This window comes from Xiphophorus couchianus, chromosome 12 (genome assembly GCF_001444195.1).
Source record: "Xiphophorus couchianus chromosome 12, X_couchianus-1.0, whole genome shotgun sequence".
Taxonomy (NCBI): domain Eukaryota; kingdom Metazoa; phylum Chordata; class Actinopteri; order Cyprinodontiformes; family Poeciliidae; genus Xiphophorus; species Xiphophorus couchianus.
In genome coordinates this window covers 16316947-16339415 of record NC_040239.1, presented here as the reverse complement: position 1 = coordinate 16339415, position 22469 = coordinate 16316947, and the positions used below count along the sequence as shown (strand labels likewise).

General features: G+C 39.6%; 1 protein-coding gene across 2 annotated transcripts; it reads right to left on the bottom strand.

Moving 5' to 3' along the window:
* Nucleotides 1-521: 521 nt before the first annotated feature.
* Nucleotides 522-21697, bottom strand: inpp5jb (inositol polyphosphate-5-phosphatase Jb). 2 transcript variants are annotated; one of them, XM_028034117.1, is made up of 14 exons: nt 21259-21695; nt 21106-21189; nt 15074-15653; nt 13868-13975; nt 12900-13008; nt 10290-10406; nt 8963-9138; nt 8058-8169; nt 7635-7744; nt 7240-7441; nt 5444-5581; nt 5238-5321; nt 5052-5156; nt 522-4940 (listed from the first exon to the last, which is right to left on the bottom strand). In XM_028034117.1, exons 3-14 carry the CDS (start codon nt 15649-15651, stop codon nt 4452-4454), a joined length of 2328 nt encoding a protein of 775 aa, XP_027889918.1. In that variant the 5' UTR covers nt 15652-15653; nt 21106-21189; nt 21259-21695; the 3' UTR covers nt 522-4451. The 2 variants fall into 2 exon arrangements, with proteins under 2 accessions (XP_027889918.1, XP_027889919.1); XM_028034118.1 differs by lacking the exon at nt 10290-10406 and having other exon boundaries at nt 21106-21697.
* Nucleotides 21698-22469: the final 772 nt, after the last annotated feature.

Here is a 22469-nt window from a genome sequence, read left to right as displayed (position 1 = left end):
TAACTTTTTATTTTGACCCTCATGTAAAATTCATAGAAATATTATCGATAATAAAAACTGAAATACCATCAGCTCACAAATACAAAAACTGACCTTTTCACTTTTTGACTCAGTACCACAAACTTTGATACATTTTAGTGGAGTTTTTTATGATACATAAACTCAAAGTGTCCCATAATTACAAAGTGATAAAAAAAATGTTTTCCAATTCAGTTTGGAAACAAAAATTTGAAACAGTAGCATTATATGTAATGGAATGACTTTGATATTTCAGAAAAACTGAAGGATTTTCCTATCCTTTAGTGCAAAAACAGCAAAAACTCAGATTGACACATTGTCTGTATTCATTAATATTCAAGGTCTTACAGGAAGAGGCATCTCCTTCAAGTTCTCTTCTACGTTTGCCTGGTTTCAACAATAACATATAAAATTGTTTAAATAAATAAATAAAAAGTTCAAGGGTCATAAATACCGTGTAACTGTAGTGGAGATGTGTCAAGAAGCAATAAAGACAAAAAGCATAATTTAAAAGATCGTAATTTATTCCTTTGGATCGTGTCGCACTAGATTTGTTATTGGAGAACAAAGCAACAAATTCATAAACAGAAATGCTTTGATCGCAGAATTTAAACATTTTCATAGATCAGCAATCCAGGTTTTAAGAATTTTGTTGTCATTCAATCACAATTATTTAAACACACGTAGACGAAACCATCTACACTTATGACAGAAGAGTTTTAATTTACTAAAATGGAAAGAAATCATCTCTATAGTAAAAATAAAATAAATTATCTCTGATATAATTTGGACACTTGCCCTGAAAAAAAGCTCTGTAACTGGCCAGCAGAATTTAAGTTAAATAGGAAAATAAATACATAATTTAAGTAAAATAATCTTTATGCTATAGATTGTCTCTTATGTATATATATATATGTTTGATTTTTCTCAACATACTTCATATTTTGTATATTTAACCTACACAATTACAAAATAGGAACATTCAGCAAAGATTTCACAATAGTCACCATTCATGATTGCAGTATTGAATGCATCTAAATTATCTAAACCTGGACAATAAATTTTCATGTCAGAGAAACGTCCAGTAGGTTGCTTTTTTAATCCCTTTCAAAAATCAGGAAAATACATGAAAAGATTAATTTAATCTCAAATTTATCCGAGTACAACTACCCATATTTTTTCTTGCACTAACATTTAATATCGATGTCAAAAATTCATACCGTCTTTACCACGTTTTTCTAAGAATCTTCACAGTCACAGATATGACAAAGAGGAGTCAAAAACAGCACTTTACGGCACAAAAACAACAGTACAGGAATGTACGGTATGTCCAAAAGGCAAACCATGCAAGTATAGCCCCAGTCCCATTCACGGCCCCTGTAACTCAGACACACACACACATCTGTCATCCAAAGCACACACTCGCACACTTTCAGAAAAACACATACACAAACAACTAACTACAGACATACACACACAAATTACGGCCACAGCACAGACCTACTCTAACAGCCCCAAAGTTACACGTCTAAAACGGTGCATCAGAGATCACACAGTAACTATAAAACACCACGACTGAGACTACGGTTGTCACCATCTTATTAATAGGATCAAAGGGGGAAAGATCTGAGCAAGAAAGAAAAAAGCTTTAGCTATATACTGTATATATATATATTAAAAAAAAAGTTTTCATATTTTCAAAAATTAAAACATTCAGCAAGGAAAGTTTATTTACTCTACTGTACTCCCACTGTCATGTTAATCTACAGTTAAGCATTTCATCTTTGCTTGATGGGACTTCAAGGTACATACGAATCTCTCTAGCAGGTCAATCCAGCAAATTTCCTGCCCACTTTTGTAAAGTTAGTCCAGATTGAACTTCAGAGTTTGAGCAAAAACATGATTTAAATATTTCTTATTTTAACATAGACTTAAAATCCAATTAAAACAATGCAATTTTGTTCTCTTAAAAAAGCTTTTAAAACAAATCCTATGAAGTTCAGGGGGGGGGGTGTGTGCATAAATGTGTCGCACTGGATCAGCTCAGGTATTGCTGCAGTTATCACCTCTGTAGTTCAGACCTGGTCAGTCGTTACTCAATCAGTTCTGGTGGGACAGCTGTGCTGTGACACCCAACACCTCTGTCCACACCCGCAGCATCCTGCTATTGACTATACAGCCATCTATTTAAGGGCGCTCACACTCTTACTCTTTAGACTAGAATGTGTTGTGCATCTGAGAGCTTCCTGGATCACTGCCTCTGATCCACTTTCTCTGATTTAATGCACCCAGGAAGAATGCATCTCTTCTAAAAGAAGTGCTCCCTGCATATTTTATGACTGATGGGTCAAAATATGGACCACAAGGCAAGTGTGATAGAAATTGTGTATGTTTCTCTATGCAAAAATAAGTGGCACCAGTCAATAGTATGACACGCTGACCTTTTAACATGTTGGATAACTAAGTGAATTGTGATTTCATAAGTGTGATAACGTGCTCAGAGAGTGCAAACACAGAGTTGATACACTCTTTAATTTGTGTTGTGAGGCCAGACAGAATTGAGTTTTAATCAAAGGGGTACCGAGTTTCAAAAGTGATTTAATGTGTGTTGAGGATTGTGTGATTTTGTGGGTGTGTAGAAAACTGTTAAAAGACTGTGTGAATCTTCAGAGTAGTGCACAGAGTACACAGGGATCTGATGTGCTGTTCTTGCTGCAGAAAGCAATAAAGCTCACTACTCAGAAGAACCATCTGTGTTGAACATTTTTCCATTTTACCCAAGTCATGCAGCTTTGGCAGCTTTCAGACACTAGTACTATGGGTGATGTATGCTGGCAATGAGATTAGTGTCTTGCAAAATTATTAATATCCCTTTAACTATTTCACATTTAGTTTTAAACGCAAATTTAAGGTATTTTATTGGGACATTTCATGATACACAAAGACGAGCTGGGAGGGAAATTATAGCCTCAGAGGCTCACTAGAGAAAGTTGATGGAACATCATGAAAACCCGAACATCATAGACAGGTCAGAGGTAAGGTTATGGTGAAGTTTGGGTCATTTCAAAAAGTACTGTTTAAAACATGTACAACAAAGAATAGCAAAACTGTACTTCAACCAAGTTGAAGCCATCCACCGAGTAACAGGTCTGATATGGAGGACATTAATCAGAGAAGCAGCCAAGAGGCCTATGGTAACTGTGGACGAGATCCACCGTTCAGATGGGCAAATCTGTTGACAGAAAAACTATTAGATGTGGATTCCACAGATCTGGACCAAGCCAAAAAGCAGTAAGAAAATAAATAAAGACATTATTTAAAGTAGCCCAAAGACATAAGTAGTTTGCCAAAATTAATGTCTGGAACACAGAAAACATGTGAAAGATGGTGCTCTGGTCAAATCAGACCAAAAGTTCAAGTTTTTTGTTCCTGAAAAAAACTTGAGACTGGGCAGAGGCTCACCTTCCAGCATTTCAATCCACGCTGGATTAGGATTAAGGCGTCGCCTAAGCCTCCAAGTTTTGTTAAAAGACAGATGTGATGAGGCAAGTGAGGCAGTCACAGACTTGTATTAACTGACTTGCATAGGGACAAGCCAGGTTCGCAGGTCAATGGAGAGATGCAGCGATGACGTATAGTTTATGCAACCAGCAAGAAGCAGGACTTACAACCAGACTCGGAAATCATTTCATAACTAGGTGTGATATACGATTCATATGTGGATAATTTCCCCAGCTATCAACAGAAACTCTAAACTAAATTTTTTCACCACTACTGTTGCAGGTGTAATTACATGGAAAAGTGGTTTGTGAAAAATAAAGTATTGGGGAATGGTAATAAAAAACAGTATTTGTAAAAAATAACATATCAAATAAATAACATAGCAAACTGCCATAAGTAAATGGCAGTTTGCGGCTGTAATGTGATAAAATGTGTAAAAGTTCAGGAAGTACAGATACTTGTATAATGCACTGCTAACAAGTTAGATTTGCTTCAGGACTTAAGGTCAATAATTAAATTACTTTTTATCTATTTCTGTTGCTGATTTGAACTTTTCTGACCCAACGACTTGGCAGATCAACTATTGTTGTGAAAAGTGATGATGGAGTGTGTGTCACTTTATAACTGAGAATCTGTGAGAAAATCTAAATGCAAGTTGTCAGCTCCCTGTACTGTCCACACCTGAGAACGGACAAAGGTAGAGAAAACACCGGACAGAGTGAAAGATATACAAAAAAAAAACAACAATATGCCAAGTGCACAACTCAACAGCAAGTAGAAACATTTTAACCAACCAGATGACTATTTCTGAAAAGGATGGCGTTATAAACTGTATATTTTCCTCACAGAAAACATACAGAGCAGTGACTGTATGAAATAAAGACACAACAGTTGGTTATATAACCTGTAAAAGCAGCCGGGCTTTTGTTGCATCACATTCCTGAACACTCCTTGTTTTTGTCTGTTGCCCCGTGAATGTGGCTGCCGTCTGCTGAGTGTCCCGTAGGCTCGTTCCCTGCAGCGGTGCCATCAGTGAGACCGAGCTCCTTCATCCTGAGCTCTGTAGGGCTGCTAGGGCGGGTGCTGGGGCGGCTGCCAGGGTGGCTGGCAGGCTGGTTGACAGGGTGGCTGGCAGGCTGGTTGCCAGGCTGGTTGCCAGGAAGGCTGCTCAAAAGGTTGCCAGCGAGGTTGCTCAAAAAGTTGCCAGCGATATTCCCGGGACGACCTCCGCTATGGCTACGGCTACGGCTGCGGCTTCGGCTTTGGCTTTGCCTGCGGCTGAGGCTGCGGCTGCGGCTGTGTTTGCGCTGTACACTTGGACTGCGGGACAACAACTTCATGACAACAGTGCTGTCATTTTCTGAGCTGGCATCAGAGCTGTCTGAAGAGCTGCCTGAATCGTCCACAGTGGGCAGCCAGATCTGAGGATTGATGGAAAAGTGTTGAAAAAGCTGCAAAATGCCAGTGAACTGTGAAGATGAAGACAACAGCTTTTTATTAGCACCAAGTTAAAAACAATGCGTTATGATTACCTGAAATGGCTCTGTTACACCCACAATGGTGTTCGTGTTGTTGCTATAGTAACCCAAGATAAAATCCCCTGAGAATTTGGGTAATTCCTCCTCTGTAAAGTTTATCTGGAGAAAAGATTTTCAAATATTTATCGAATGTGACAGAAATACTCTCTAAGAGGAGAATCCAACGTGTCTATTGATTACCTGATGTTCCTGGGTGTAAACATTTGCGTCCTCATTCTTAGCCCACATGTATCCCACGTAATCTTTGTGGTGCTTGAAACCCACCTGTTGGTGCAACAACAAGATTACAACATGTAATTATTTCACTCCAAATTCTTGAAATTATGTCTGCAGGTGTGTTTGCTGACAATGACTCTTAACGGGGAAGTAGCAGTAGGACAAGTTACCTTATACAATCCAATCCAGTCCCAACTGCTTCGAGAGTAGTTGGGCATCAGTTTGTATATCACCTTTGCATCTTCTACACTCTTCCACTCATCCTCCACTATGAGAGTGACCAGAGGAATATCCACCCTGTATGGAAACTGAAAAGATTGAGCATAAGTCTGTTGATATTTAAGAGCTGTGGCTTTGGACCCCAATGTGGGTCACGAAATACTGTATGGGGCTTTGAGATGGGATCCACAGATTAAAATAGAAGGAAAAAATATCAAAAATTAATTGCTAAATTTATATGCCTTAATTGTTGTGAGAGACAGAAATACTCCAGCAGCTGAGACAAATTAGGACAGTGACACAATTTTTTTTTTTCCTTAGTAACTTTACAGTTACAGTCTTGCTAAACCTTCTCCTGGGATGTTGTGATGGTACAAAGACATTCAAGAATAAACAATTCATAAGCTAAAGGCTTTTATTTAGTAATACGTCCACGTATCATATGTGCTGATCTTTCATTTTCAAAATGTCTGTAATTGGCTATGGTGAACTTGTTATCAGCTTCTAGCGAAACCCTAACTTATGGTGACCCACATCTGCTTTTTCAGGGCTTGAAATTTGTCAGTTCATTATTGTTTTTGTTTTTTTATTAACTATTTAAATATAAACCACAGTAATTTGATGGGATTAAGATTTTGGGAGGTTTTCTATATGGCCATGGTCCCAGAAATGATTGTCTTGCTCCTTACAGCTGCTTTGTCACCCCTTCCGCATCGCAATGGGAAGAAAGCAAGCAGTTAAGGCATGTAAGACATTCTGTTAAGACATTGTTTAACAGAAGTAAAAATTATGATCAAAGATCCCAGTGCCATCTATGAGAGAATTGGCTTCTATGGAGCCCTTCTTGACACCAGTGTCCAAATGCACACTCACATCTGTCCGCTGCTGTTCCTGAACAAGCTCTGCCTCGGTGGCAACCCAGCTGAACCCTCTACAGCAGACAATCCCTGCACTTGTAAGACTTTCTTGGACATCCTGAGGATTTCTAAGCAACAGATGAACTGCTCTACTCAAATTTCTTGATGAACTTGAGCTGTTTTAATACAAACAGAAGATGATAGCATGCATTTCCTTGGAGGTAACCACAGTTTAGAAAAGAAGAACAATTTGAATTGCATCCCTCTTTTAAAAGAAACATCCCTGCTTTTTAAATTCAGATAGATTAAACAAGTGATTGCTGCCCTGTCCTCTTGACATTTTCTCTGGAGCCAAGGGAAACTAACAGGTCATTCTGCTTAGCTGAAAGCAGATTTAATAATGAAAATAAATGCACCTTAGACAACAACCACAAAAAACAAAGCAGTAAAGTGTGCAAAAAATATATTTCTGTCAATCTAAACTTTTGGCCATGACTCTAATTGTAAATACATAAAAGTAGGACTAAAGTTGCTAAAGCTGTTGGGTTGTCAGTGTTCTCATGCTTAAGTGACCAATTAGCAACATTTGTATACTTTAGCTACCCTTAGGTCACAAGTCCTTGCTGCTATTTTTTGTATGAAAGGGCTTTTAAATCTTGGTTACCAATTATGCAGGAAGTAATCTGAATATAAACCCTCAATATTCAGATTATAGGTAAAAAGAGTATGCACATATGCACTGATTTGAGTGAAGACTGTTCATTTACTGGGTAAAAAGTTTGAGTCCAGATAACCTTCTTTGAATTAACTTGTTGTTAGAACTGGTATTTCAACGTTTCAAAGATCCTAATGGTAACACCATCTTTATAATGTCTCCCACGCTGTCTCACCTCCAGGGTAAAGATGGACGACACCGGCTTGTGGTCACTGACTAAGTACTCCATGTGGCTTCGGTAGCAGTGCTGCGTCACTCTGATCCCTCTGGTCAACCCTGACACTGAAACACGCCTCTCCGCTGTCTGAGCAGCTGGTGCCGTGGCCCTCAGGCGCCACAAGATGCGGTCAGTCCAAGCTGGTGTACGCTTCTTCCCACTGGAATGATTTTGAGATGAAGATTGAACAAGACAGAGAAACTGATTTTTAAAACAAAGAATGTGCATTTTTATGACCCCTTCAGGGTAGTGAGGATCTTTCAGACATCAGAGTGTAATCACTGTTTCTTTGCTCGACTCTGATCTCTGATCAGTGGCCTAGAATCTGAAATACTCCCCCTGGCCTCACCAACCTTGTATCGTATGTGTTCGTTCCAACGTCAAACTTATAGGTGGGAGGAAATCTCAGCGGCCCCTCCTCGAATCCCTCCAACACTGTCTCACTGTCTTTGATCATGTTTAGCTGCAGAAAATTACAATAAATAAACCGCACGCCTTCTCACAAATTAATAAGTGCTTACAGAATTGTGAGTGTCTCCATTTCCCTCTAGTGGCAGAATGAAGGAATTGAAAATAAATAAAGCATTATGAGATCATGCTTCATTTTAATTTAGAAGTCATAATGAAAATAATTTTGGGGTTTATATAGATTTTTTGTTTTCTAAAAATGCAAATGAAAGCAAACAGAAACCACATATTGTATTAAGTACTTTTAATGAGCAGCAGTTGAATAGTTTTACAGTCCTCTAGTAAAACACACAAACCCCTTTTTTTACCTGATCCTTCTCCCACAACATGGCGTATCTGTTGTTCTCAATCGCTGATTTCACAGTTTGGATATCCAGATTTTCAATGCGGAAATTAAGATCCCCAAACCAGAACAGAAGACTGAAAGGAAAGAAAAGATTTGATGAGAATGTATAATTTTAAAAACTGAAGAATTATAAAAGATTTGTGTTAATGGATGTTGACAGCAGACACAGAATTGCATCTCAGTAATTCACAATAAGATTGTTTATTTTGGTCATTTAATTCAAAATGTGAAATACATTTATATATCAATATAAAACAGAGCAACATCTGTCTAAGGCATTGATTTCTGTTAATTTTAATAAATCCAAAATGCATCTTCTGAGAAAATTAGAATATTTAATGCAAAACAAACAACCATAAATTAAACTCTAAAGTGACTCAGTAAATATAGTGTAGAGTCTGGATATATTAGTCAAAGTAAAACACATCTGTTTTGTTTTTCTTTATATAAATGTAGATTTTATCATTTTGATAACACATGAAGGAGTACAGTCTGGAAACTCAGAATACTACTATACTAAATGTCTTTCTTTTCTATATTTTTTCTCATTAAATTAAATAATTTAAAAAAAATTTATTGTTACCACATATCTTCCTACTATTGTTTGAGCTTCAACAGTGAGCCATTGGTTCATTCATCCCTCTGTCGTCTTGTTTGGTAATGAAAAAATATAAATCTTTCACTATGCCACTTTCACCTGTTTCAACAGTAGATACCATTTAATGAACACAAACACAAGTCTGCCATTATTCACTCTACATTTAAATATTCCAGTGGTTTCATCTGATGTTTGCAAAGCTTACAAAAACCAATATGAATCATAACTAATAGATGTGTGAACCTGTGGTTGTATGTGCAGAGACTTACTCATGATCCAGAACACCAGTGGGCCCCTGGATATCAAACTGCTGCTGCTGCAAGATGCTCTCGAAGTCATCCATACGCTCGTCCTGGTTTTCCATGTGAGCAGGCAGGTGGCAATTGAGGAAGCAGATGCTGTGGCCAAACACGGTCATTCGGGCACTAATGCCGCCTTTATTCCCCTGCAGAATGGGCATAGCAAAAGTTTTTAACTGAGGGTTTCTTAAAAGTCTAAGAGCAACATACAAAAGAAAAAGTATTAGCAGTTATCGGTTTTACATGTTCTTGGATAAAAATTTAATAATTACTGAATGTATGATTGATTGAGTAATTATAATAAACCTCCTCAAACAGTAAGTAGCACGGTGAGTGTCGACTGTACGGGTATGCTTCACAGCGAAACAGGAAGCACCCTCATTAAAGAGCAGACAGCATCAATATTTGATGCAGAGAGTCAAGTGCACACCGGGGGGGAGAAATGATTCAGTGGATTCTCTGCTATCTGTGACTCATTAAAACAATGCTCCAGAAGAAAATCTGCATATCTTGGCAAACACGGCAAAAATTGATCTAAAGGTTCATAATAATGAAATTCAATGGTTCTTTAGTTGTGGTACAAGTACCCCTGCTGATACTGGGGTTGATTTTAGTGGTACACTGAAGATATTCTGTACATTGATCTTTGCTTTAGACAGAAATGAGTCAAAAGCGAGGGACTGTGGAGAATAATTAAAGAACTTCCAGAATGAGCTGAAGCAGATAACAGTTAACCAGAAATAGCTGGAAATCACATCAAACCCATCTTAGCTATATTCCGGTGACAAGATGAAAAATATTGTGCCGTTTGGTAGCAATACAAGACAATAAAAACGTTTTTTTGGGATTTAATTTATTTAAACATTAAAGAAGCAGGTTCACTGACAAATGTTGCATAGTATTGAGTGTGTGTATGTGTGTGGGCGTGTATGTACGTGCGCATGCCTGTGTCTCTTAATGAAACATACCCAAAAAGGAATTTTATTTTAGGAGCTATAACAATGGTTTTTGTACACATCAGTCGTATTGAATTTTGAGATCAGGGCTCAGGACTAATGAGACTCACTGACACTGTTGATTCTAACTGACTTTCCATGCATTGAGAGCTTGTTTGTTAGATTATAACATGTATCATTTTAGCATAATAACTAAACGACACAGCATTTGACTAACAAATTATAAAAAGTGATAGGACACACTCTTTCCTGCTTATGTCTATATCAATGCATCAATAACTGGAATGCATGCCTTCAGCCGCAGTGGGTGCGTTTTCTCTAACCCTTTGCAGCCATCTTACCCAATAACCCCCCATTCCTGTGCGGGTGGTCTCTGTCAGGACTCCACGGAGGAAAGGCAGATGGAAGTATTTCGCAAAGACCAGCAGTATCAGGCCCTGCATTCGCTCGGATGTTATCTGAGGGACAGAAATGTAAAGCTGGGTAAGGCTAGGAGCATCAAAAGGCAGGAGAGATATGATGAGCAACTTTGCATGAGTCACACAAAAGCACACCCGTACAAATGCAAAACATCATGACCCTTCGTCAAAGTGCCTGCGGCCTTGCTGTGCAGCTCCTGAACACAATGCAGTGTACATAGAGGACGGAACAGCATCTAGTTCATCCAAACATAGGAAGAAAGGTGACATTAGCACTCTTTATCCTCCAACCTCCAGTCTTGTGTTGTGTTGCATTATAATATGCATATCATGACATTTGTGTTCCTCTGACATTAAACAACACTGGAGGTATTGTTGCAGCGTTAAACACACCAAACCATCACGTACAGGAACAGAAATTTGCATGATATGTCAAACCTGTTCCCACATTTGTACACATGTTCCCCCCTCCCTCACCCTCTGTCAAGTCGTTCACAGACCCCAACCCCCAACCACAGTCTGAAGAAGCACAATCACACCCGGACTGAAATCCCTCACAGGCAAACATCCCCACGTGACCAGCCTCTCTTTTCCTGCATACTAACAGCCTATTTGAACAACTTTGTTGCGTAAGAGGTTCAGCGCAACTATAAAGACCATCCAACATAATGCTGCCTGCCTATGCTGCGACTAAAAAGAATCTCCAATCAATATCTGTCCCACTCGTCCCACTTGTTTTGCTCAGAACAGATAAGTTATTTAGACCCAAAGACAAGTGACCAAGCCAGATGTGTACATTTGACTTTATGCAACAATGTCCATGCCAAAGGAAATGAACTGTGAGTAACAAATAGTGACGTCAGCAGGGAAGCTTGTTAATTTGAAATAACAGTTTCTTCATCCCGGTCTCCAACACAGATGACAACAGAAACATCACAATCCTCCTCCACACTTCCATTATTTAGAGCAATAACCACGCTTCATTAAAATTATGTAAATTATGTTTATTGTTCTTCGTATGAAACAACTTGATTTCCCAAACTTACTGGATTGTGCCATGCTACTGTTAGATAGTGTAAACTCTAGCTTACAAACACAGAAATGATAGAGACAATCAGCAGAAAGTTTGTGGTGAATCACCAGTAAATAAAAATGCCCCGTAAGCTCTGCACTACTGCAGTGAAGGGCTGATTCCTGTGCTTGCAGTAACCTGTAAACAAGACTTAGAGAGCAGAGAGCAAGGCAGATGAGCTCTTTTGTTACTGTGTCTTTTCACCACTGATGCCCCTTTATATTTTTCACACTTCGTCATATTACAGCCATACTTCAATGTATTTCCCCTGGATTTTAAGAAATAAACCAACACAAATTGGTGCATAATTTGACTTGAGAGGAAAAGGATGCACATTGTCTGGTATGTATTTAGCATTTCTTTACTAAGTAATATCCAGTGTTCTTTTGCTCTGGTGTGAGAGAGTTTTGACTGACAGAACGGCCCACCAGGTCATATCTGCACTTTTGCAGTTAACAGTAGTCAATTACTGTTACCAACTAGCAACGTTCTTGAGGCTCTAAACAAAAAAAAGGCTGTTTGGGTTTGCACAGCATATCTTTTGCATTTTTTTTAGTAAAAACTTTTGAGACCCAAATATAATTTCTTCCACTTGATAATTGTACACCACTTTGAGTTGGTGGATAACATAAAATCCCATTGACATACATTAAAGCCTCGGGTGCACAGTACACAATTAGTGAGGGGTATTATCACTTTCGTAAGGAGTTGTAACTTCCTATTAAGGAACACTTGCTTTAAAAAAATCCTGTGTTTCAAAACTCCTGACCTACTGTTGAAATATTCACTGGAAGCAGACACACAAAGATGAATTTGAAGAGGGTCAAACCAAGTTAGTAAGCCATGAAATAGCTGGGGGACAGCATCAATTTCACTGTCAGAGGCCCATCCACACAGACAACATGATCCAAAAATAAAACGGCACCCTGGGAGACATTTGTCCAACACTTTTTTGCTTGACAGCTCATTCATACGCACTCTGGCTCAACACAGCAACTGTGCCACGCTTTGTTCCAGAAGCAGCCAGTGCAACACCAACCACAGCTGCAATGTGTGCTTTGATATGAAAACTGAAAACACAACAAGAGAATTTACTGCTTTTTTTTTTTTTGTAAATGTCTTATGTAAATTTTTTGGGAAGCAGGTGTACTAATCTGAGTATCACCACAATTTCTTGGTATATGGAACCTTTCAGGTACAAATTATAGAGCTACAAAGTTACAGTGAGGAACACTCAGTGAGAGCTCGGCAGACAGCAGAGGATAATAGATCCACTGACATACAGTAGATGCCTGTTTTAAATCATCACCTCATCCGTTGCTGAGGGAACAAAATAAGCCTGAACAGCAAGAAGCTGAGATCTCCTCAGTGATAATGCAACATGCACAAAGATGAGCCGTTTAGCATTTTATTCTGAGAGTGAGCATTATTATTTACAACAAAAACAAACCATTACTGACCAGCACATAACCAAAGGGGCTCAGTCTCTCCATGCAGACGTCGCTCCACTGGTCTGTGAAGAGGACATCTTTCAGCCTTTTGTTAATCATGGAGTTCACCTCCTGCAACCTTGGAAAGAAAATGACACAAAAAATAAATTTCCAGAGAATTTCCAGTTGGACACATTTAAATCTCAACCCGATACTTTATTACCAGCACCGTCGTCACTGGTCACACAGTGCTCTGAAGAAATATTTTCTCAGAGCATTGTGAGAAGTGCTCTGAGAAAGGGGACTGTAAGCAGTCCCCTTTGCAGACTGCTTATACTCTGCTTTTTTGTCACATTGAAATTTTTCAGAGCAACAAATTTAAATAAATACAATATGCAGTTTTAAGATGATAATTTAATTACTTAAGGGGAAAAGAGCTACTTTAAATACCAGCCTGGTCCCACGCGGCAACATTACCACCACCACTGTTGTTAAATCGAGAAATAACAGTAGTGATTAATCACATTTATTTGGTTTGGTTTGAATGGGCTGTCCATTAGAATCAGGACATCACTGAAACAGAACCTCTTTGACAACAAGAAATAGGCAGAAATGTCTCAAAGAGCAACACATTTTCCATGAACCACTCCTCCACATGATCTAAAAGTGATGCGTTATCAAAAGCAGTGTAGCAGCTGTCACTGCCAACCAGTTATTAGGTCTTGAAGGCCACTACTTTACCACACAGAGCCAGGTTTGCTTGGAGAGCTAGTTTCTAAATAAAAGGAAACCATCATTTAAAAACTACATATTGCATTTATTCAGGCTATCTTAGTCTCCTATTGAATTTTGTTTGATAATCTAAAACATAAAAAACAGCTGAAGCAGGAGAAATCCACAAGGAGGCAAATACTTTTTCCTCAGCATAATATGCAGGACAAGCCATCATAAAGTGACCAGTGAGGAACCCACTGACGTGTCCCCCACAGGACACTCACCCGATGATGTACATGTCTGTGTTTCCGTCTCCCACGTTCAGTCCAAGCAGAGTGGTGATGTCTTCAGGTGGCGTGGCACAGCCCACATTCCAGGTGATGATGTGCACCCTGTCAGGAAAGGGTGGTACGTAAGCTCCCACTGCCACTCATCGCCTACAGATGTGACTCACAGCTCACAGATTGAATGAGACAGCAACCTCTGCACCGACATCTCATTGTGTCTTGCCTTTCCCTTCCTTTACTTTCACGCCATAGCAGGAGACATTTAAATATTCTTGTTAAGTCTAGTGTTTGAATTTTGATCAGTTTTTTTATATTGCATTGCTGGGTGGTCAGTTTGGCCCATCAGGCAACAGTACATCTTATACTGTCTGAAGATCAAGATTTCAGACTCCGACATGACCTTTGTTTGTTTAAGTACATATGTTTCTGTTGAAACCAGAAAGTCTGTGAGCAGATGACAGCACGGCACTGCAAAAGCAGAGATTTCTTCGCCACAGTCAACATTTATCTCCATGAGGAGGAAGAGAAAAGTTGTTGTGCACATGAGCAATCTACAAACCTTGCTGGAAGAATTATCAAACATATTATCAAACATAATGCTACTTTTAAGCCTTAATCCTCTCAGCACATTAAATTGTGTGAAAAGATGGATGATGTGCTAAAGCTGAACCATTATAATGTCCCATCAGTGCAGAAGTATTTTTTTTTTAAATTAATATCATGTCTAACAACCCTTTTACTTCAGTTAGAGAAACTCAGTGAAGCTGGAGGAATCCCTCAGTAGATGGGGACATTGTGGCCAAAAAGGAATAGATACAGTCAGCAACAATACTCAACAGGGCTGATTCTCAGGGGTTCAGAGTGTGTCAAGAAAACGCCATGTGATTGGCTGATTTATTATTTGCGTTGACAAAGAATTGAACAGATACAGAGAGCAGTCAGCAAGTTTAGACTGTTTTAATTTGTGAAAAGAATATATTATTTATTTAAAAAGCATATAAATTAGCCTAGAACGTAAAAAAAATTATAGAGTAGGCTATTACTAAATGCTAATACGATACAGCATAGCTAGCTAAGCCTCAGTGCATAAAAATAACTGGTATGTGTACTGAGGCAACTGCCTTAGCTGTCTGTGAATGGGAGGCCAAATAAAACATTCAGGAACACGAATGCCGGGACAAACAAAGAGACAGAGGAACCAACCTGAACTCCTCCTGAACCTGAGGCAGAGTATCAGCGGTGCCCGCCAAGGACATGGCTCTCTGCGCATGCGGGTTCAGGTGAGAGGGCACAGGTCTGCTAGGAGGTGGTTGGGGCACGGATGCAGCTCTGACCGGGTGGTGACCTGGACCTTTAGGACCCGCCTTGACACTCAGCCCAGTTTGCTCTTCGGTCTGGGGAGAGGGTTTGGGCTGGCTTACCACACTGCCGTCAGGAGTGGTCTCATTCTGGTTAGTTTGTGAAGCAGGTTTGGTTTTGGGTTCAGTTTTGGTTTCAACTCTGGATTCAGTTTTGGGTTCAGCTTTGGGTTCAGTTTTGGGTGCAGCTTTGGGCTCAACTCTGGGTTCAGTTGGTTCTGAAATATCTACAGATGCCTCAATCCTAGGACTTCTCTGGGGCCGCGGAGGCCTGGAGGGAACCGGACGCTGACTGGTGCTGGGATTGTTGGGTCTATATGAGGCTGCAGCTTGAGCTGGAGCTGAAGCTGGGGCTGAAGCCTCTGCTCTGTTTCTTGACTCCTGTTTTTGTCTCTTGCTTTGCCTCACGTTATGTTGGTCCATTTCTGGGAAATAAAAAGACAAATATTAAACTTGCATGATTTCTATTTTGTTTACATTTTAGCAATATACAGTACGTTGTAGAAATATTTTCACACTCAAGAAACCATACTTTCATCTATCTTATTGTGATTTTATGTTAAACTAAAAGTAGTGCCTAACCTAAAACTAAGAGGTAGAGAATATATGTTTTTTCTATTTTTGACAAAAAACATAACCAATCTGGTGTGCATGTGTATTAAGCACCGATATTCTGATAAGACGTGGAAACTGAAACATCAAATTTGATCGAGCCTAGGCTGTTTTACAAAAATAAATGAATAAAAATGTTGTTCTCTAAATTTGCAAAGGTTTAAGCAGCATGCCTGATAAGACCTGATGTCGTAATTTTTCTTAATACCTGATGAATATTGACTGTGAGACAGCTAAATCAAGAGTATTTAATACTAAATTGTATCTAAAAAATATATTGAAAACAATTGATCCCTTTTCCTCTTCACAATTAAAATCCAAATCAAGTTTATTTGCATAGAACATTTTAGCAGCAAGGCAGTTCAAGGTGCTTTACATAATAAAAACAGAAAATTACAACATCATAAAGAAAACACAATACAGTCAACAACTGAACAAACATTACATTTTGATGTTATGTTAAATAAATTACACTTTGCAAGGCAATGTAAAAATGTCTGGCAATCTGACAGTTAAGTTTACAGATCATATTTTCAAAGGGTAAAGGAAATAAAGTAAACCTTGTTCAATACACGGGTCAATTCAGTTGATGACTGTAAGACTGTCCTGGTGTCAGATTGACCCAGAATTACAACAGAGTCATTCCTGAGTCAAATTGTTGTCGCTGTTCAATTACCTGCCTCCTCAAGGTATCGGAAACAGCTGAACACAGCTGAGTGTATTGATTTCAAACAAATGAAAGAATAAATGTGAGAACTAACAGGAGAGAAGAAAGACATGAGAAGAGACATCTCATTGTCCTAACCTGAACATAATTTACTATTGTCTCCACTCCTGCAGCAGCAGGCCAATGGTTTTCAAGCAACAGAGCTGTTGAAAATTTGCTTAAAACTAGCAGCGAAAAAACAGCATGGTCCAAAACCTTGCAAATCACAAGCATGGATTACAATGAAAAAAAGAGAGAGGCTGCACAGACAGACAGAATGAAACGGAAGACAAAGAGGCAGAAATAAAGGAGGAATTTAGGCCAAACGATTTGGGTAACAATCCATTCAGTCGTTAATGACTAAATAAATCCCTTATTTGCTTTTCTGAGCTTCCTCACATGCCAAGCAACGGTACTGAATAAGAAGTGCTTCTACAATTTGCAGTCTAGTGGGTAATATATTGAAGTAATGACAAGGCCCACTTAACCAATATTATCACAAATAATAAAAATTTATAAAAATATTTTTTCCCCCCATTATTCTTGTAAATGAAATATTGAAAGATTTTGTAAAGCCCTGACCCCCCAATACTCATTCAGATTCATCATCAACAGCTATAAAACAACAGCACAATGCACTCTTTCTGGACAAATTGGCTATTTAACTGTCCACACAGTTAAATGATTTAGAAAGCCTTCATTTATTAAGAACAATTTCTATGGCCAGACATGAATTATTTAGTGTGAGAGAAGTTAAATGTGAATTCAATATTTCAATTTTAAGCAACTCCAGCCTTGAATCCTCTACCCACAGTAACTATTTTGACACCAAAGAGTGTTGTCTGTAGCAAATGGTACCTCTCCAATGTAAATACCGTACATAAGAACAGGATGTTAAATCCTTTCAGCAATCAAAATATCATGTAGTTAGGAACAATCCCCCGTATGCATGTAAGGATAAAAAAGCTGATGACCCCAATCCTTCAGTTAGTGATGGCTGAGACATTCATCATAAAGACAGGAACAAAAATGCCAGAGTCAGATTTTTGTTGAGACTGAGAACCTTTCAGCAGCAAAGTGATGTTAATGGCTACTACATCCCATTCCCCACATGGCTGGAACTGTATCTTTGCATTGTGTGCACAGTTTGGGTCAGTAGGGAGAGAGAGAGAAAAAGAGAGAGAAACAGCTTCCTGCTCAGGGACAAAGAAACAACAGCGCTCTCGTCTGATTATTCACACGACCTTGAGCAGACAGAGGCCCCCCGACTGTCATGCTGTGATGAGAACCACCTCAGTATTTCACATGTACTCAGAAACACGCTGCTTGTCCAGTCCTTGATAACCTGGAAACTGACTGGACATGGTGTACTCCTGAGGTCTATGCACTGCATTGAGTGAGGGGTTGGGTAGAGGGGGTGCGTTGGAGTGAGCAGGGTAAGTGGGCACACGTGGATGTGGGTGGATGCAAAACGAGGTAAGGGAACGGGAGGGAGAGCAAACCAAGACAGCCCCCTTCAGTGGCACCACTGTCTTTCTGCAGAATGTCTCTCAACTGATCCACTCACACTTCCCTTTGGCGGTGACTGTTTATCCAGCCTCTAATCCTTCTTCTCCGGCTCTCTTATCGCCCCATTTTTCCAATCCTTTCTGTCCCCACTTCTTCGCACAGGCCCATTGTTCCATCTTACCCACCTTTATCATCACCATCCTGTAATTTTTCTTCTCACAAGGAGATGAAAACCTAAAACATTGATCACAATGACTCCCTTCCCCTCGCTTACTTATCCCCTCCGGACGAGCATCCATGTTCTGTGACATGCACTGCATTGTTTTCCCTCAGCCAACCGCCCCACCATCAGTGACGTCAACCAGCCACAATCCGAACATCCACTGTCACAACAAACGTCATTAAACAATAAAAGAGAACGAGCCAAACATTAGCTTTTCTGGGAACGATTACCACTTCCATGCCCACTCACGTTCACCGAGGCAGGAATGAAATGATTGGATAATAACAATCCTGTCACAGTGTTTACATGCTCCTTCGTTCAGGCTCGAGAGCTGAGAGCCAGGAAGCATGCAGTCAGTGCAACCCAAACAGCAGCCTCCAGCCGGCCTTCTTGGCTCCTCTGGCAGGATTAATTGACAACAAAGATAGCTTTAGATGGATGAGTCAGACAAATAGCGAGGAGCCAATTTGCTTTAGATACTAAGGGTAAAAAACAAATCAGCTGTGTGCTTGCGCTGATTATTCTTATCTAAAATTGCTGGCTTTGCATGGCTGCAACGTGTTTATTCCCGACAGATTCTGATCTCTTTGGTGTTTAGTGTTGAAATTAAAGCCATGCAGCGTGCTGGTGATGAATGCCTCCAGAGTCGTACGCCCCTGTGACAAGGATACTAATGATGACCCAGACAGCGATGACACCAGCAGCTGCTGCCACAGCTCTAAATGGCTCCTTCCAGGTCCTAACGCCAATGCGCATTACACCCCCATCTTTCTAGGGGGCGCCGTTTCTTTGATCAAGTCAAAATGATTCTCCTTTCAATTTTTAATAAGAGAGATACAGCGATCATTCAGCCATCGATTGGAATCTGACGGTTTTCCCTTGATCGACTCTGATCAGTCATGTGCAGGTCAAACACTGAAAGATCAGAATTTTTCCTCTATTTCATAAATGCATCAAAACTTAGAGCACCTATGTTTGGCCTATAACTGCATCAACCAACAGCATGGAGTTTGTTGCAGTAAGGGATTCGTGACTAGATTAATCTCTACAACCTATAGCTCCTGTCACCGTGTATCCTGTCTTGTCATCTGGATATTGAAAACAATGGGTCATGTGGGTCTAAATATGAGGGAACGAAGGAGAACATTGTGGAACACGGAGTCCTGTTACACCACTCATACATACCCGTACTCACTAGTGTGTATGCTCATCATTTCTGACATCGTAATCAGAAATGATGTGTTACTTTTGCACAAATATCACATTCCCAAGTTCTTCTTGATATTTAAGGGTCAACTGACATTATTGAAATGAAATTTAATTTATTTTGCGAGTTAATCTTAAATCACTGCACACAGCATTACTTAATGCTATGACCGGGACACTGCTGCAGTAACCAAGTCGCAGCTGTGTTGAACTGGTGTAAACATATGTTACATGACAGCAGTGGCTCACACAATTTTCTGACATGCCCAACAAATCTACAGAAGGTGATAAAATCGTTTATGCTGTAGCATTAAGGAGCATTTCCAATGACTCTTTGCCTTACCCCACCACTGAAATGGAAGGCTTATAGGCAAAAGTGTAACAAGGATATTAACAACTAATTTATTCTTTTCACTAAGGGCTTACAATATTACATAAACATATTGCAGCTTCAATGCCAGTTATACTGTTATTCCCCCTATTCTTCTCTTCTCTTTTTTTCAATCAGCTGTAGGCAGGAAGCCCAAGTTATTGTCAACGCTAACTGATAATGTCTGTAAGCCCCCAAAACTGTTGCACTGTGAATTTGAGTCTGATAGCACTGTCGGGATTGATGTTTTTGCTATTTGAATGATTTCTTTCAATTGAAATTCAAACTGTGATCCATCAAAATGGTGCAAAGCAACCCAATGGAAACTTTATGCTTCAGTTTTCTCTAATTAAAAATATCATACATGTATGATGCAAATCATTTTGAACTGTCAATTAATCTTGTTGTCAAAAAGAAAATTCAAAGACAAACTAATGAAACACAATCCCCTTGCATGCAAATGTCTAGCTCTCTTACTGAGAGGTCGGTTCATTGGCCACAGACCCTTCCTGGAACAGCAGCTTCACGGCTCACTGACTGTTCTTCCAGCAAATACCAAAACTTGAGCAAGGCTGGCTGCATTAGAATTGCATGCACTGATTTAAACTCTAGCATTGCCACAGGTGATTCTGCTTGCAACTACAATTTTCATTTAATCTACAAACTACATGCATGGCTTAGTTAAGCTTATATCTGTCTCGCCCTCTCACTGAATATTAAACTACATGCAATGATTTTTTGTGACAGTTCAGCATTCAGCAGTACATTGAAAACATGGAAAACACTGGAACATACAATAATAGTGTATGCAGTACATTTATGCTCAGAAACAGTGTTCAGATACTGGGACAGAAAGGAGCGCTGTCTCATCTGGAATGGAGCATGAAGTAATTTGGCCTAATAAACACTCAGACATCAAGGACAGCTTTTATAGCCAGAAAAGAGCATGAAGGTCATTTTAACGGTGTCAGTGTTTTGCATTAAAACATGATCTCAGGCATGTGGGTGCCAGAATGTGTAACTGTGCGCATGCATTTAAGATAAGGGATGAAAATATAAAAGTGATTCATCAGCAGGTGGGAGAAAGGTGAGCAGTTTTTCTCTCCTTCAACATGACTTATAAACAAGAAACATTCTGACACAAGCAACCAAAAATAACAATACACAGACTGAAGTAATGGCTGCTGGAAACACCAAGACTCTCTACAGAAATATTTTTAAGCTCATGAGTCTATTACTGAACGCCTTTACCTGTTCGGGTTTTTCTGTGCGAAGGTCCGTGGCAGTTCTGCTGGGTACACCCTGTGTGCAGGTACGGGTCGTTCAGTCCGAGGTCTGGGTGGAAAATGTATAAGACTCACTCCCTGTTACAGAGAAACACAGTGAACTTTCCTGTGCTGCCACCTCCGAGTCACCATCGGCATCTCTTCTCACTCCTCCTTTTCTTCCTTCTTTCCTTCCTCGGTCGGTGGATTGGTGGAGAGGAGGCGCAGGCAGGTAGGTGGGCTTAAAGCGATGCTGACCACAGGTTTATCACCAGGCAGGCTACATCTCCCAGAGCCGTGTGTCTAACCGAGGACATACATAGGCTGAAGCTGCAGCCTGCTGACATGCCCTTCAAACTACAAAAAGACGCCCCGGACGACGTGCGCCTGCAGTTTCCGTGAACGAGCAGCCGCTGAGTGAAGGAGCTGCGTGGGGTTGATAATTGCACAGTGCATCCGACAGGAAGGCACACACAGAGCTACAGCACCTAGAACAGATTTGTAGGAGCAAACTGTAGCCTCAACGAGAGGGCCCGGTTGGCAACCAGCAACACATCCGTTCCCCGATTCCCCTCTGGTTTCTATGGAAATAAACGAACTGTTATCGGTTTAAACCGCAACCTGCGTCGATTCCAACGGTAGGTGCTATTCTATGTAACATCACTCTATATTGGCACCAGAGTGCCACCTAGTGGTCTGTATTATGAAGTCCAGGTTAGAAAGATACAAGATAATGTTCTTTAATCTATAAAAAGGGTAATGTTCTATAATGTCTGCATCCCCAGAACCAGAACCAAACGAGGAGAAGCAGCTTTTAGCATCTATGCACCACAAATTTGGAACAAACTCCCAGAAAACTGTAAAACAGCTGAAACACTGACTTCTTATAAATCTAAACTAAAAACCCACCTGTTTAGAATTGTATTTGAAATGTAATTAATTACAAATTTATTGATGGAACTTGACTTAATGATTGATTCTACATTGCATTGTGTTTCTGTGTTTGTAATGATGTAAAGCACTTTGAAATGCCTTGCTGCTGAAATGTGCTATACAAATAAAATTTGATTGATTGATTTGATTGAATGTTCCAAATCTGTTATTATTTACAAACAAATATTTAAAAAATTACTTTATGTAAACTACAGCTGTAGATAAAAAAGAGGATTTGATGATTTCCAGCGCCCACAGCAGGTCAACTAATATAGATCTCCTTCATGTCATCCATGTTTAGAGATTTTTTTTTGCATTGTACGTAATGTATTTATGGCTAACAACATAGGGCACAATGTATTACATTAATTTACCATGCGCAGAACATCTGTTTCCTGTCACAGTCAATGTATTTTT